General features: G+C 40.3%; 1 protein-coding gene across 1 annotated transcript in view; it reads right to left on the bottom strand.

Annotated features, from left to right (window-relative positions):
- The window catches only part of Chmp3 (charged multivesicular body protein 3), a 35,129-nt gene extending 23,012 nt beyond the window's left edge, over positions 1 to 12,117 (bottom strand). Inside the window, exons 1-2 of the mRNA XM_029478214.1 lie at positions 11,957 to 12,117; positions 2,788 to 2,848 (exon numbers count right to left, since the gene is read on the bottom strand). Coding sequence (XP_029334074.1) covers positions 2,788 to 2,848; positions 11,957 to 12,001 — 106 coding nt within the window. The 5' untranslated portion in view covers positions 12,002 to 12,117. The remainder of the gene's footprint in view (positions 1 to 2,787; positions 2,849 to 11,956) is intronic.
- Between the last annotated feature and the right edge of the window lie 3,376 nt (positions 12,118 to 15,493).

The following is a 15,493-nucleotide window of genomic DNA, read 5'->3' as shown; positions in this document are numbered from 1 at the left end:
ACAGGGCTACACAGAGAAACCCTGTCTCGAGAAAAAAAAAAAAAAGTAGGACTGAGAAAAAACCCTCATATTTCTTATCCCTTTTAGATTAATTGTTTTTTTTTTTTTTTTTGGTCTATTTCTATTGTCCGATTTATTTATTTTGTCTGTGTGGGTCATTTTTCTACATCCCTGCAGTGGCCTTTTTACGTGGCACTGAGAATGACTCACTGTTAGGTGTCAAAATTTTGTAGTCCTTTAAAGAGCATTAAGTTTTATTTTGACTGGCAGCTAAGTCACTTGCAGATCAACTTCAAGACCTGTTCATGCGCTTTCCTCATAAATATGCCTTTATTCTTACCTTAATACTAAATGTAAACCTTTTCCAGTCTGTATTGAATGTCTCAGATTTTAACAAAATCTCTTTACTGTGTTTGAAAAACTAAACCATCTTCCAACCCTCTGTTGGAAACTGGAAACGGTTCAGCTTAAAACTTCCTGGCAGTTGTTTTGTCCCAGTAAGTATCCTGTCAGTCTCTGTAAGAGCCACTGTGTGTTCAGCTGCAGCCTCAGACCCTGTGGAGATCTCGAGGTCTTCCCCTGGCTATGTTCCTCTTCTCTATTACTCAGGACACAAATGTTAGCCTCCCTTACCCTGACCTCCAAATCCTCAATTCAATGAGACAACCATGTTCTTCGGGATCCCCTCCCATGCGCCACTTTCAAGAAAAGTATCTCTAACAAAAAGACAGACTATGAGGGTTCTCTTTCTGTTTCTTTTGTTATTATTCACAGTCATTGTCCAGTGTGAAAAGCAGTTGTTTCATAGTTGACGCATTCAAACTTTCATTTACAATTGAAGTAGAAGTATTAAGACCAAAATTAACACAGCTGACAATAGAATTCTCATCTCTAATTCTTTTTTAAAGTTGTGATACTATAATCCTGGGACACTTTTCTGATAGCAATCTTTTCTGTTCACAAAGGTGTTTTTTAAAATTCCTTTAAAGAAGAGAATAGTAGAATCTTATAGTATAATAGTAGAGGCAAGGGAATATCGGATGTTAAAGGTTTAAGAAAGGATAGGGCAGATCAGTGAAGTAGAGTGCAGGTGATTAGCCAAAACTAAAGCTCTAAAAACCCTTAGGGAAACTCACTACTTTCTAAGTTAATTAAAAGTTAATTTCTAAGAAATATAAATGCATGATCAACAATAAGTCTCCAAGAAGACATGGGATTATTATTAAATAAAAATCTCAGTGCCAAGGCTTACTTGTGATAACGGGGAGACCCCAGAAGCACTATAATAACACAGGCCATTGTCATTACCTTTTGGCTGCCCACCAGAAATACATGGTAAGACCATACTGCTGAGGCAGGACATATTTTGGCTACGAGACAGAAGAATCAAGCTAGAACTGACCTGAAAACTTCCTTCCTACTGGCTAGTTTCACAGTGCTGGAAAGTGCTATGCAGGCCACTGTGGGGTGGGAAGGAAATCTGTAGCTAGGATGACAACCCTCTGGAGTTCTCCCAATCCCCATTTTGTTGTCTGAGATAGGGCCGCACGTGTTTGAGGCTAGCCTTGAACTTGCTGCTTCCCAGTATTGAAATATACCTGTTAGGAGATCATGAATTGATCTTCTTGCCTCTACTTCCCAAATGCTAGGATTATAGTCAAGGGGGTCCACATCTGGTTTATATATGGAAGGTCTCAAACTCAGGATTCTATGTCAGGCAGGTACTCTGCCACCTCAGCAACATCCCCAGCCACTGCAGTCCCAACAGAGCTGGCTGGAGGCCTCAGCTTCCCATCAGTAAAAGTAAATATGTGGCCACATTTTCCCCAGTTCTCAAAATGTGCTGGTAAAATCCAAACCTAATAGTCTGTGCACCCCGTCCTTCTTCCTAACGCTATGGAAGGCAGACAGTGTTGTTTTAATGCATGCCAGCAGTAGTTTAAAAACATTTCTGTGCAGTTGAGATGGTTAACAAAGCAAGCACACTTACTCATATTGGCACATGCCATACCCACGGGCACATAAATACCCAAAAGGTAATGAATCAGGAAGGAAGACATGATATTAAAAAAAAATTACCCTCTGCTATCAATGTAACCACTTCATATGCTGACGGAGTTCAAATCCCAGCAACCACATGGTGGCTTACAACCATCCATAATGAGATCTGATGCCCTCTTCTGATGTGTCTGAACACAGCTACAGTGTTCTTATATATAACAATAAGTAAATCTTTGGGCTGGAGCAAGGGGGGCTGGAGCAAACAGAGGTCCTGTGTTCAATTCCCAGCAACCACATGATGGCTTACAACCATCTATACAGCTACAGTGTACTCATATACATAAAATAAATAAATAAATCTTTTTTTTAAAAGTGTATAGAATTGGGGTGGTGAGATGGCCCAGTGGTTTAGAGCACCAACTGCTCTTTCTGAAGGTCCTGAGTTCAAATTCCAGCAATCACATGGTGGCTCACAACCATCCGTAATGAGATCTGACACCCTCTTCTGGTGCGTCTGAAGACAACTACAATGTACTTATGTAAAATAATAAATAAATCTTTGGGCCGGAGCAAGCAGGCACTGAGCTAGCAGAGTGAGCAGGGTTGACCAGAGCGAGTAGAGGTCCTAAAAAAAAAAAAAATAATTCCCAACAATCACATGAAGGCTCACAACCATCTGTACAGCTACAGATGTATCTATGTACTCACATACATAAAATAAATATATAAATAAATCTTTTTTTTTAAAAAAGAGTATAGAATAGAAAACATAAAATAGTAATTTACCTCTTATTTGCCTGTCAACAACTCTCATTTCCTTTCTGATCTTCAGTGACCATTCATTAACCTGGGGAAAATTTTAAATAGGGAATTATCAGAGAAGCAAACATTCCTAGTCAATTTTGTACATTCTTAAAAATTCGATATTAATTCTACATTGAGTTTAGACACATTTTTTTTTTTAATTCTGTAGAAAAATCTTTAGGGCCATTTCTTTCTTCCCTTTCCTTTCCTTTCCCTTTCTTTTTTAACTAACTCTTCATTCACGGTAAACAGGCACTCCAAACTGTTTACAGCCTGGCAGGGAAGAAGAGCACTTTAGAAAGACCCTGCAGGCACACTAGTATTTTGTACATGGTACCTGGGCAAGGACAGTCTTACGGCATCAGAAGATTTTCATCTTTTACACATAATTATTTTAAAAACTACTCTGCCTGTATACTAGGAACTTATCTTTTTATGTTATTTTTCTTCCTGTCAGGTTAACTCTGAGGCACTAAATGTAGCCAAGTGGAGATACTGGTGTAGGGACTCTAATAGCTAGCACATTCTCACACCAGTGAACTGCTTTCCAATTCTCTTCCTTTTTCAAAAATACTGAAGAAAAATCTGAAGTGTCAGCTGCTGTATCATTAAAAGTAAAAGTTATATTAAATTACTGTATGCGTTTTGGCACATGACTCGGAAGAACTGAGTGACACTGCTACTACTTCAGTGCCATTCTATCACCAGCTCCTTACTGAAAGGGCTTTCAGTACTTACATCAAACCAAAAATTCTATATTAATTGGAAAGGAACAGAACTCAGAACCCTGTAACATTCACACACAAGTACATGAATTAAACTGCATTTAAAAATTCCTATCAGTAGATGTGTTTCTATTAAATTTCAAGTTTAACATTTAACAATTACTTACCAAAATCTGTAAAATATTTATAAAAACAATGATACCACTGAAAGAAATGTTTCAACACTTAAAAGCCAGCCATGACTTATAGCCCCAAAACTGGGAGACAGAAACAAGTGAATCCCTGGAGTTCACTGGCCAAGCCAACCCTGCCAAAATGGTGAGCTTCGAGTTTAATGAGCTTTTAGGGAACAAGGCAGAAAGTGACGCTCTACGTCCTCTTCTGGCATACGCACAGGAGTGTCATCTACACACACACAAAAACTTAAAGCATAAATAAAACTACGAGGAAATACAATTTTTAAATAATTAATCAGGCTAGGTTTTTTACATTTTAAGTTAAATTTATATAATATGCAACTAATCGTGTTAAAGTATATAATTGATGGTGAAACTTAGTATAACTTGCTATCAACCCTTAAAATCTTTTCATCACCATGGAATATAGTACACACCTTAAAGAATCCCTTATCTTCCCATCTACCAACTCCTTGGCAACTAGTATTTTATTTTCTATCTTTATAGAACTGGTTGTTCTGATTATATCATATAAAAACATTCATACAGTATGTGCCCTTTGGTTCTAAATTCTTTCATAGCATTTTTCAAGGTTCATGCTTGCTGTGGCATGAAAATCATCTTTTTTTTATGTTTCACCTTTAATCCCATTATATGTATACACCACAAACATTTCTCTCTTCACCTGTTGATGACCAATCGAGTTTGCTATAACTTTTGGCTATTGTTAATATTTTTAAAATGCCAGTTTCACTAGACTGGGGCAGCCCAGATGACACTTAGCGTTTTACATGCTTCCATATGTCTCTAATATTCTTTAAGAGTTCAGAAACACAGTCTGAGACCAGCAGCTCAACAAAATGTATCAAAGAGGTTCCATAAGTACAAAGATACCTTAAAGAAGATTCAAAATAGATAAAAAGAAATTTAAACAAATATTTAGTTAGTTTTAACAGTACTTTACTAACACAAAAAAGGTATTTAAATAAGTAGGAATGCAGTAACAAGGTTTTAAAAATCAATTTGTAAGTTAGACTATGTTGTGAAGACCATAAAAAAAAACCTACAGAAAGGTTGAGACTATCAAGATAAGTGCTTTATTCAAATTCACTCACTGAGGCTATTATATGCCAGGCACAACTAGATGAAGGAAACTGAAAAGAGCAAGAAGGCATCACCTACAACCAGTGCTGAGACAAACAATGCACAGAAACCAATTGTCCAAATCCTGGTTCCACCAATCCCTGAAGCTAATTCCTGGTGGATTCAAAACACAATTATGAAATAAAAGTCATTACACCAGAGTTAACTGGAAAACTAGAGACGTGGCTCAGTGAAAGAAGGCTTGCCTAAGCATACAACATAAAGCTCTCTCTCCAAGCCCTCGATCTAGGAAGAGATGCTGTCGAGTTAGAGGATTTCTTAAAACAAAACAAAACAAAACACAAAAAAGCAAAACACAGAAAACAAAACAAGCAAACAAAGCTAAGAAATGGGCTGGAGAGCTGGCCCAGCAAGCTAGGATACGTGCACTCTTACCGAGGCCCTGGGATTCCCAGCACCCGTGAAACTCCAGCTCTAGGAGATCCAATGTGCTAGGCCTCTGACTTACATGTGTTCACCCACTCCCAGATACCCACACTTAACTTAAAAATAAATCTTTAAAGCAGGAGTGAGTGGGTAGGGGAGCAGGGCGGAGGGAGGGTATAGGGAACTTTCGGGATAGCATTTGAAATGTATATAAAGAAAATATCTAATATAAATAAATAAATAAAAGAATATTACATAAAATTGATTAATATTTCCCTAAAAAATAAGTAAATAAAAAATAAATCTTTAAAATTAAGTTTTAAAAGACACAAGCAATAACCAGAAAGGAAAGGGCTGACATTTTTATTTAAATTAAAAGTAGGAATTCTTATTTTGCACAAGACTGTAATTAAAGAAAAATATCACAAATGCGAAGAAGATATTTATAACCATACCAATAACAATAATAAAAACATTTATTTAGTTTTTGAAAAAAATTTAGATGTGTTTATGTATATGAGTGTTTTGCCTACATGTCTTGTACTACATATATGCCTGGTGCCCAGAGTTCAGAAGAGGACATCAGATGCCCTGGATACAGAGTTAGTGATGGTTGTAACTCTCATGTGAGAGAGCTGGGAACCCATCAAAGTACTATATATCTGTGTGTAATAAATATATTATTATATAATATATAACACATAAACATAGTTTCAATATAATTTTACTTACTTTACTAAAAATAAGATTTTTTTCTCATACACTATATACTAACTACAGTTTCCCCTCCCTCCTCCCAGTTCCTCCCCACCTCCTCTCATTAGAAAAGAACAGGCTATCCAAGAGCTATCAAAATATAACAAAATAATATATAGTAAGATAAAACAAAGCCATCATATTGAAATTAGCCAAGGCAAACCAACTGAAGGAAAGGGGCCCCAAGAGAAGGCACAAGAATCAGTTCACTTGTTCACACACTCAGGAGTTCCATAAAAATACTAAACGGAAAGCTAGAACACATACACAGAGGACCTGGGGAAGGCCCAGTTAGGCCCTGTGCTTGCTACTTCAGTCTCTGTGGGTTCATATGAGCTTGGCTCAGTTAATTTAGAGGGCCTTGTTCTCCTGGTGTCCTCAATCCATAGGGTTCCCTGAGCTTGAGGTGAGGAGTTTAATTTAGATATCCCATTTAGAGATGTGTGCTGAACAAGTCCCCAATAAAATTTATAAAGAATTTGCATCCAGGATATATGAAGGCCTCTCATACATAAATGTCTTCTTTTAAAAAAATCAATTCCAAACATTATATATGAGAATTTTCAGGATAATGTTAGTCTTTGAACATAACTTCATCTTCTTCCAGAGAAACCTTACATGTCTTTAGCAAACATCTAACTTTAGTGGGCTGGCAACTGGTTCTCAGTAATCTGCCAAGGACAGTGATTGCCTGCAACCAGCATCAGTATTTGTGAATGCCAGTCTGTTTCCAGTCACGCCTGAGGTCTATTTTCAGAGTTATGTGCCAGAATCCTTTGCCCTTGGTACATCACAAAATTCAATCTTTTAGCCGCAGGGTCTGTCAACAGATGTGCTCAGGTGATCAGAGCATTCGTGAGCGCCTGTGACTGAGCACCCAGCTCTTTCAGGACCCTGACTGTGATGATACCCACTGCTCTCAGTGCTTTCACTAGTTGGACTTTCTGTTTACTTATCCTAGTTTTGGCAAAGGGTTGGTTTGATACAATTTATAATTGCCATTGCAGTTTTTTAACTAAAATACACCCTACTCATGTTTGATTAAAAAGACCTAGAATTGAACACGTTCCAGTAGCAAGAAACATATATGCACCCAAACTCTGGGTTCTAGGCAGCACTGCCATTATATGAGAAATAGTGGATTTTGGGTTCCAAGATGGGAGCTTACAAATCACACCAAAGAAATTGCACTAGAAAGCAAGGAAGCACTCAGAGACCATTAAGATTATGTTTAAAAGTGACAGACTCTTTAGCACCACTGACCAAACTTGTATTTCAACATCACATAAAATAATGGTGAAAAGTGACTATGACATATAAAACATTAAAATCTACAAGACTAAAATGACACTCAATAGAAAAAGCATTTCATATCTCTGGAAAACATTCTGTCAACCCCTTATTCTAACATTAGTGATTAGAGAGAGAGCAATTGGGCAGTTACTGCTCTTGCCTTTTCAGCACAAAGTGTATGTTCAGGTAACCAAGCATGCCTAACTAACAAGAAGGTCTTTACTGAAGACTGTCAGCTAACAAGTAAGAAAGGAATGATGACATTGGAAATTACCAATCAGAAAACCATTAAAAGACCATTCAATTCAGAAAGGGGTACAAACAGATGCTAAGGAATGTAAGAAAAAGGGTTAATGAGAAACTGCAGAGCCAATCCATGAAGCACCAAGGTAGCACCCTCATGTTTCAGTTTCTCTATTGCTAAGAGAAAAATTCCTTCAACCAATCATATTCAGTGAGTTTATTAAAGTAAAGCAAAACAAAACCTAGTCACAAATCAGGCAACTCCCAGAACGAGAGCAAATTCTGAGAAATCTAGGCAATATGATCGGATGGCGTTTACAGAAAACGGAGGAGAGCCAGAGAGCAAGGCAGGTACTGGAGCTTCTTAACAAGTCAACTGGCTACCACTTTGCTAGTTATTTGGTTGCAGGATCCCTTACAATTAATCAAACTGTGATTAAATCATATTGGTTTGGTAGACGCTATTGGGTCCTAAATTTAGATGCTCAATCCAAGTCCATGCCCCCCGCCCCGTGCTATTTTATTGAATAGCAGCAAAAGAAAAAATACATCATAGATACCTGGCTGACATGACCTGGAAGCAGGTGACCAAAGTTACTAGTAACATTCTTAATGAGACAAGCAGCCAAATATCACCGGTGGTACACACGGGTAATATCAGCTCTTAGAAGAATCAACAATTCCAAGCCAGCCTGGGATACATGATGTCTTAGCTTGGTTTCTATTGCTGTGATAAACATCATGACCAAAAGCAAGTTGGGGAAGAAAAGGGTACGTTTCAGCTTGCAGTTGTAGTGCATCAGGAGAAGTCAAGAGACCTAGAGGTGGGAACTGCAAAAGAGACCACTGAGGACCACTCAGGACCACTTGTCCAGGGGTGGCATAGCCCAGGCAGCCAGGCCCTCCCACATCCATCATTACAATACCCCACAGACTTGCCTAAGGCAATTCCCAAATTTCGATTCCCGCCACCCAGATATGTCTAGGTTTGTGTGGAGCTGACAGAAACCATACAGCACACAGAACAAGAACCTCTCTACACTTTTCGCCAAGATGGCGCCAAAAGCGAAGAAGGAAGCTCCTGCCCCTCCCAAAGCCGAAGCCAAAGCCTTGAAAGCTAAGAAGGCGGTGCTGAAAAGCGTCCACAGCCACAAAAAGGCGATCCGAACGTCACCACCTTCCGGGGGCCTAAGACCCTGCGGCTCCGGAGGCAGCCAAAATGTCCTCGGAAGAGTGCACCCAGGAGAAACAAGCTTGACCACTATGCTATCATCATATTCCCACTGACCACTGAGTCAGCCATGAAGAAAATAGAGGACAACAGCACTCTTGTGTTCATTGTGGATGTCAAGGCCAACAAGCATCAGATCAAAAAGGATGTCAAGAAACTCTATGACATTGATGTGGCCAAAGTCAATACCCTAATAAGGCCCGATGAAGAGAAGAAGGCGTATGTTCGCTTGGCTCCTGATTATGATGCCCTAGATGTTGCCAACAAGATTGGGATCATCTAAACTGAGTCCAGATGGCTAATTCTCAATATACACTTTTTTTTTCACCATAAAAAAAAGAACCCCTCTACAAACAAACAAAATGAAACTACTTATCATATGCCTGACATAATATGCTAGAAATAGTCTTACTTTATTAGTTATAATTTTATTATAATTTATTACTTATATTATTAGTAATAATATTAAAGAAATATTAAATTTGTGTTTAGAAGGAATTCAAATCTTTTAGTCTTCCCCACCTTACAAGACTTTTTATACAAATGTTTCAAACTCCCATCCCAACACCTTTGTTTATACAAAGGCCTCCCACTGCTCTCCAGGAATTAGATGGAGCAGTGACACCCGAACCCTTTTTCGTTTCTGGTGTGGCAATTCTTTTCAGGCAAGCTGAGTGAATCAGACTGTGAGGTCAGACCCCAGTCAGTGTGGAAAAGGCACAGTTACCACCTGAGTAAGAATAAAAACCAGGTGCACTTGCTGTCTCTGTGGGTTGACTCTTCTGAGCACACCTTCCTGATCCATAATAGAAGTTTGCCTTGCCCAGACACGGACTGGTAATCTCTTTCATTTCCACCCTGTCTTAGTCAGGGTTTCTATTCCTGCACAAACAACATGACCAAGAAGCAAGTTGGGGAAGAAAGGGTTTATTCAGCTTACACTTCCACACTGCTGTTCATCACCAAAGGAAGTCAGGACTAGAACTCAAAGCAGGTCAGGAAGCAGGAGCTGATGCAGAGGCCATGGTGGGATGTTACTACTTACTGGCTTGCTTCCCCTGGCTTGCTCAGCCTGCTCTCTTATAGAATCAAGACTACCAGCCCAGAGATGGCATCACCCACAAGGGGACCTTCCCCCTTGATCACTAATTGAGAAAATGCCTTGCAGCTGGATCTCGTGGAGGCATTCCCCAACTGAAGTTCCTTTCTCTGTGATAACTCCAGCCTGTGTCAAGTTGACACAAAACTAGCCAGTACACACCCAGAACTATTTTTTAACATGTACATAGTATGAAGTTCACAGCTTCCTTGTGAGACATTCTTTTTTTCGAGACAGGGTTTCTCTGTATAGCCCTGGCTGTCCTAGAACTCACTTTGTAGACCAGGCTGGCCTCAAACTCAGAAATCTGCCTGTCTCTGCCTCCTGCGTGCTGGGATTAAAGGCGTGCGCCACCACGCACCCAGACATTCTCGCTAAATTAGTTTAACTTGGATCTCATCAAGTTTACATCCAACTTCCATTTCACATAAATGACACACTGGAAAAAGCTAAGGGCAAGACACAGACCTTGCAGGATGATGAACAGCCAACTCTAAAGTCTTTACTTTTACAATGTTACTTTTATTTTTAATGAGGGGATTAAATTTTTAAAACGAATGCATGGTAATGTCTCAGAAACTCTACAACACCCAGACTTTCCTGGGAAATCTTTGCTTTCTGAGCCACTGTCCAGTCTGGCCTTGAACTCTTGCTTTCAGGAATGTCCTGAAAACGACCAAGCAGCTGAACAGCACGCCACACTGCATCTCTTAAAACCTTTTCTTATTAAGAACATTCATTCACCTGTTACATTTTGCTCTCTGGTATAATACTGAACATGTGGAACTTAAATGAGGCAAGCATACAATTTCACTTTAGAACATTATGTAGACCATTTTGTAGTATTTGTATACTCTTCTTGAAGGAAGATAAGTAAATCATTACTAGACTGTGGATTTAGCTTTGTCATCCATAAATTGAGATAGTCTAAAGAAAACAGTCTTATGACTATTTAAATTTATGCCTGGTATGTACATTACTCGTTTAACGTTTCCATTATTTTAAATAATAAGTGCCATTGCTAAGAATGTAATGTCAATTTCTCCTCTAGTAAAGTACCTCCCTAAAAAAAAAAAAAAAAAAATAGAACACGCACCGGACAATGGCAGAGTTAATGAGACTGGCTTGACAGCTACACTTCCATAACTGAACTAAAGGTTTAGAAGGACAAGTTTGAGTGCTGTAGAAACAGTGCTTCTCAAAGGTCAAGGCACATTCTAAACACTCGGGATAGTCATAATTTAAATCTGATTTAGTAGGTCTGGAATGGGACCCCCACAAGTGCTATGTGCTGGGAGCTGGTACTGTTGGTGCGACTACTGGTGGTCAGTAATAAGGCTGGGTGTGTAAAGAATGCACCTTCACTACCACTACTAGCTCAAACCTCACATCCTTCAATGGTCAATTACTGCGGTAGCACTCTCCCTACTTGACATGGGAGAAGTCTCGGACAAGTTTTTCGAGATCAGAGAGCCGAGACCTCTAAAAGTAGGACTCAAACTTAGGCGGCTGATACTTGGTTTCTAAAATAACTCAATTTATAGGCAGATCTAAGGATTCAGAGCCGAACTGTTTTCGGTAGCATCCTTATGGATAGGGCCTGAGAGAACTACTGAGCTTCTGGAGTAAACACAAGTTGGGCTTCCCTGCACACAGAGGAGAGCGAGAAACGGACCTGCCTGGCAGGTGCCTGGACTTTTTGGGGGCTCCGACCCGGTTCAACACACACAACCTTCCGGTCTAAGGCAGGTCCTCCGGGTGGTCTGCAGGCCGGCGCGGGGGCGGGGCTTGCGCAGGAGAAAGGTTCCGGGCGGCCCGTACCACCGCGCGCAGGGGAGAGAGTGTTTCCTCGGGGCCCGGCGGCGTGGCGCCTCCAGCGCCTGGGGGCGAGGCCGAGGTGCTCCTAACCAGGCCCTACACACCCGGGTCGGACGCCTAGCGGCCAAGGCGCGCTTCTCCTCACAGCCCAATCCTAAACTCTTCCCTCGGCCCCTCGGCGGAGTGGAAGGCCCCGGAAATAGGGGCCAGCCTGAGAGCGCATCTGGCTGTTCCCACCTCCGCTGCCCGGTGCGGAGCTTCCCCGGTCGCTGGCCCTTACCAGCTCTTTGGGAGGCTTCTCCTGGGTTTTTCCAAAGAGTCCCATGATGAACTGAACTCCTCTTACCCCTTCCGACTTTCCGTTCCCTGCGCCCAGGCAGGTCACGGGCAGCCGCCTGGGCGGGGCTGGGAGGAAGGGAATCAGACGCCCAGAGAAGGGCGCGGCGGCAGCAGGGCTAGTACGCACGCGCGCGGCGCAGGCGCAGAGTAAGGTTGGGTGAGGTTCTACAGTCTGGATGACACCATTGCGCATAAGGGAGCTTAAGTGAACTGTAGAAGTAACTCTTAAGATATTTATTGCCTACACCCAAAACCTGTCAGCTAGCCCAGAAATATATATCTCAACTCTGTCACGCATATTTACAACTACTTCCCAGATATTTGTGGATGGGTTTCTCTTTGGGTCCCGGAGTCACCTCACAGACTGCAAATCTACACACCTACTCGAAAATTTGACTATCGCCTTCTTTCCCCTTCTTAGGGAAAAGATGCTGAAGCTGAAGAAGAAGGGATTGGTTCAACAGATTATAACATTTGTTTCGCTTGTAAGATTAAGGTTAAACAGACCTGCACGAGTCAGCTGAAACTAACTTTTAAAGAAGAGATAACAAAAGACTTGCATTCTGCACACATTAAAGAAATGGATTCATAGACAAGGAACTGTGCAAGGGAACTTGGGTCCCAGGAAGAACAGGAAGCCACTTCTACAGCCTCATCTTACCTTTAAAAAATAAACACGGGGATAGTCTTTAAAAACCCTATTTTCTTTACTGAAACTTTAATGATAAACATAAATATTCTCTAATGGAACAGAGGCAACCTGGGTCCATTGTCTATTCCCTCTGGGAAGGAACCAGTTAGTATATCTTACAGTTAAGTCTGCATATGTTCTGGCTTTCGTATCATAGCTTTCTATAAATTGTAATATGGCCACTGGCTGGGTGGAGAGGAAATCAGACTCCTAATTTTCTTTATTATTTTTAAAATGTTATTGTTGGAGAATTTCATTCATGAATGTGATATGTTGTTCACATCCATTCCTCTGACTCCTCCCTTGGCCTTTACTGATTTTTGTTTCCTAATCTCTTTTAAAACACAAAGGAACTAAACTGGCATACTTATGGCACCTGCCATCCACTTTGCCCATTTTAATTCACACTTTCACCCGGGTGGGCACCAGGTACAAACGTGAAGCATTCTGTGCCTGGCTGTGCTGCATCTTCAGGTGGATGCTGAATTCCTTCTGAGCTTTGGCCTTCCTTGTGTTTTGTCAATGGTCCATTGGTTTATTCTGAACTGGTTGGATACCCTGTTATTTTGTTCTCATGCAGAGGGAGGGTTTGTTTACTTTTGTTTGCTTTCAGAGTATTTGTTTATTTGCTACCAAGTCAGCCCTTTCCTCCTACCACTCCAACAACTAATTCTCCTTGCTTTTAGCAAACTTGCCTCTTTTAATTTAGAAAGTCTATCAGTGCCTGATCATAAAGACACTATAGATAAGAGGTAATTGTTCTCACATTTGTGTACTCTAGCACAACAAAGGGAGTGTCAGAAGAATCTCCCCAGCACAAGCAGTAGCCCCAAAGAAGCCCAAGACAACAAGCCCCAACTCTGTTTAAAAGCTCAGTTGGAAAGACCCACATAGGGGATGACCACATTGTCTTCAGCCCCTCTATGTTCCATTAAATTTACAGGATAAATCTAAGTCACTGTTATAGAGAATGTCTTATGCATTGTATAGATGCATCACATGTCAGTTAAGAAAAAAAACCTATAGCATATAGGAAAGAGTAGGATAGACTGTGGGACATTCTGGAGGCAGAAGGAATTCTGGGATAGAGCCAGGCAGGGGAGATTCACCTGGGAAGATGTGACCAAACTGCCTCATAGTAACTGAGCACAGGTAACCAGCCACATGGCAGAATATGGGTTAAAATAATTGGGTTATTTTAATTTATGATCTACTCAGAAGAGAGCCTAGCAATATGGCCAAGGTATATTTTGAGTCTGAGTATTTCTGGGCACATAGAGCTGGGAGGAAGAACTGGATCTAACTTCTACGCACTGTGGGAAGAAGTGACCTTAGGGTGAGACCCACCTCAGCTGTTATTATAACTGATGCAGAAGTCTCATCCAAAATACAGGCCTGTCCAACTAGCATGAAGGATTATAAGTTTCAGGGAAGAAGGAAACAAAACACTAAAATGAGAAGCAGAAATTCAAAGAAGGAGGAAGTATTTGGTTAAAAGCTGCCGTTTGGTACTCTAGGATGTTTGTGTTTGAGTATTCCGTCAATTTAAATCAATTGTTTTAAAAACTGAGGAATGAGAGAACATGTGGTAGTCTCTCCTGCTTTCACTCTCAGCTAGAAGTTCTAGGCAATAGCACTAAACACAGACAGACTACACTGATTAAAGATTAGGAGCATCCAAGAAACGAAAAGAGATTCATAGCAGAGCTTTGGGAAGCTGTCAAAATTGTAGCGTCAATAAAGGACAAGAAGTTAATGAGAAAAAAATGTATAGATACAGTGTGTCAAACCTCTTAGCCTTTGACTACTTTCACAATTTTCTCATTATTTGATATAATTGAAATGTTTAAGTCTTGTTTCTAAACTGGGAAAAATCTATATTAAATCTTACCTATCTCCCAAATTCTCATTTTTAGCCCATTAAATATTTTATGTTTATTTAGGAGTGCAGCATGTATGTATGTGTTTGTGTGAGTGTGTGTGTGTGTGTTCTGGGTTTCCTTTAGTTGTCTACATAAGTTTTCATCAATGTCAATATTTATAGCTATATGAGTCTATAAGAAAATTATAATAATTTAATTATTTTCCTGCTGTATGATATTATTTCCATTGTTACCTGACTAAATGCTGTTCAAAATGTAGAAAGTGCTGAAATGTTAAGATATGCTTCCTTTTCTTCGAGGGCTTTGACATAGTATCACCATTAGATTCATTTGGAATACAGGTAGCCTGCACATATGCATTATATATACTGTGAACTTCTATAACTAGTACTCGGAATGCCTTCTCCCCCGCCCCACCTCCCCACTCCTTGCTAACAATGAACAGAAACTATTGTGTGTTGGGGGCTGGAGAGATGACTCTGCAGCTCAGAGCACTGGTTGCTCTTCCAGAGGACCCAGGTTTAATTCTCAGCTCCCACATGATGGTTCACAACCATCTGTCATTCCAGGACCAGGGATTCTGATGCCATCTTCTGGACTCCAGAGTACCAAGCAGGCAGGTAGTGCATAGACATAAATACAAGCAAAATACCCACTCATATAAAATTTAAATAAATGAAACCTCAGAGAACATTTTAATGTTGCTAATCTGTGAACATATATATTATTTTCTGATCCTTTACATGGCTAAGTTAGTATATGTTCATTCTACAAAAGGAGGGACTTCACTATTATGTTTTCATGTGAATGAACCACAAGAGTTGTTCATATTCATCCCATCATCTTTTTCTGTCCTCTCTCTCTCTCTCTCTCTCTCTCTCTCTCTCTCTCTCTCTCTCTCTCT

This window comes from Mus caroli, chromosome 6 (assembly GCF_900094665.2).
Source record: "Mus caroli chromosome 6, CAROLI_EIJ_v1.1, whole genome shotgun sequence".
Taxonomy (NCBI): domain Eukaryota; kingdom Metazoa; phylum Chordata; class Mammalia; order Rodentia; family Muridae; genus Mus; species Mus caroli.
This window is presented reverse-complemented; position numbering and strand designations above follow the sequence as displayed.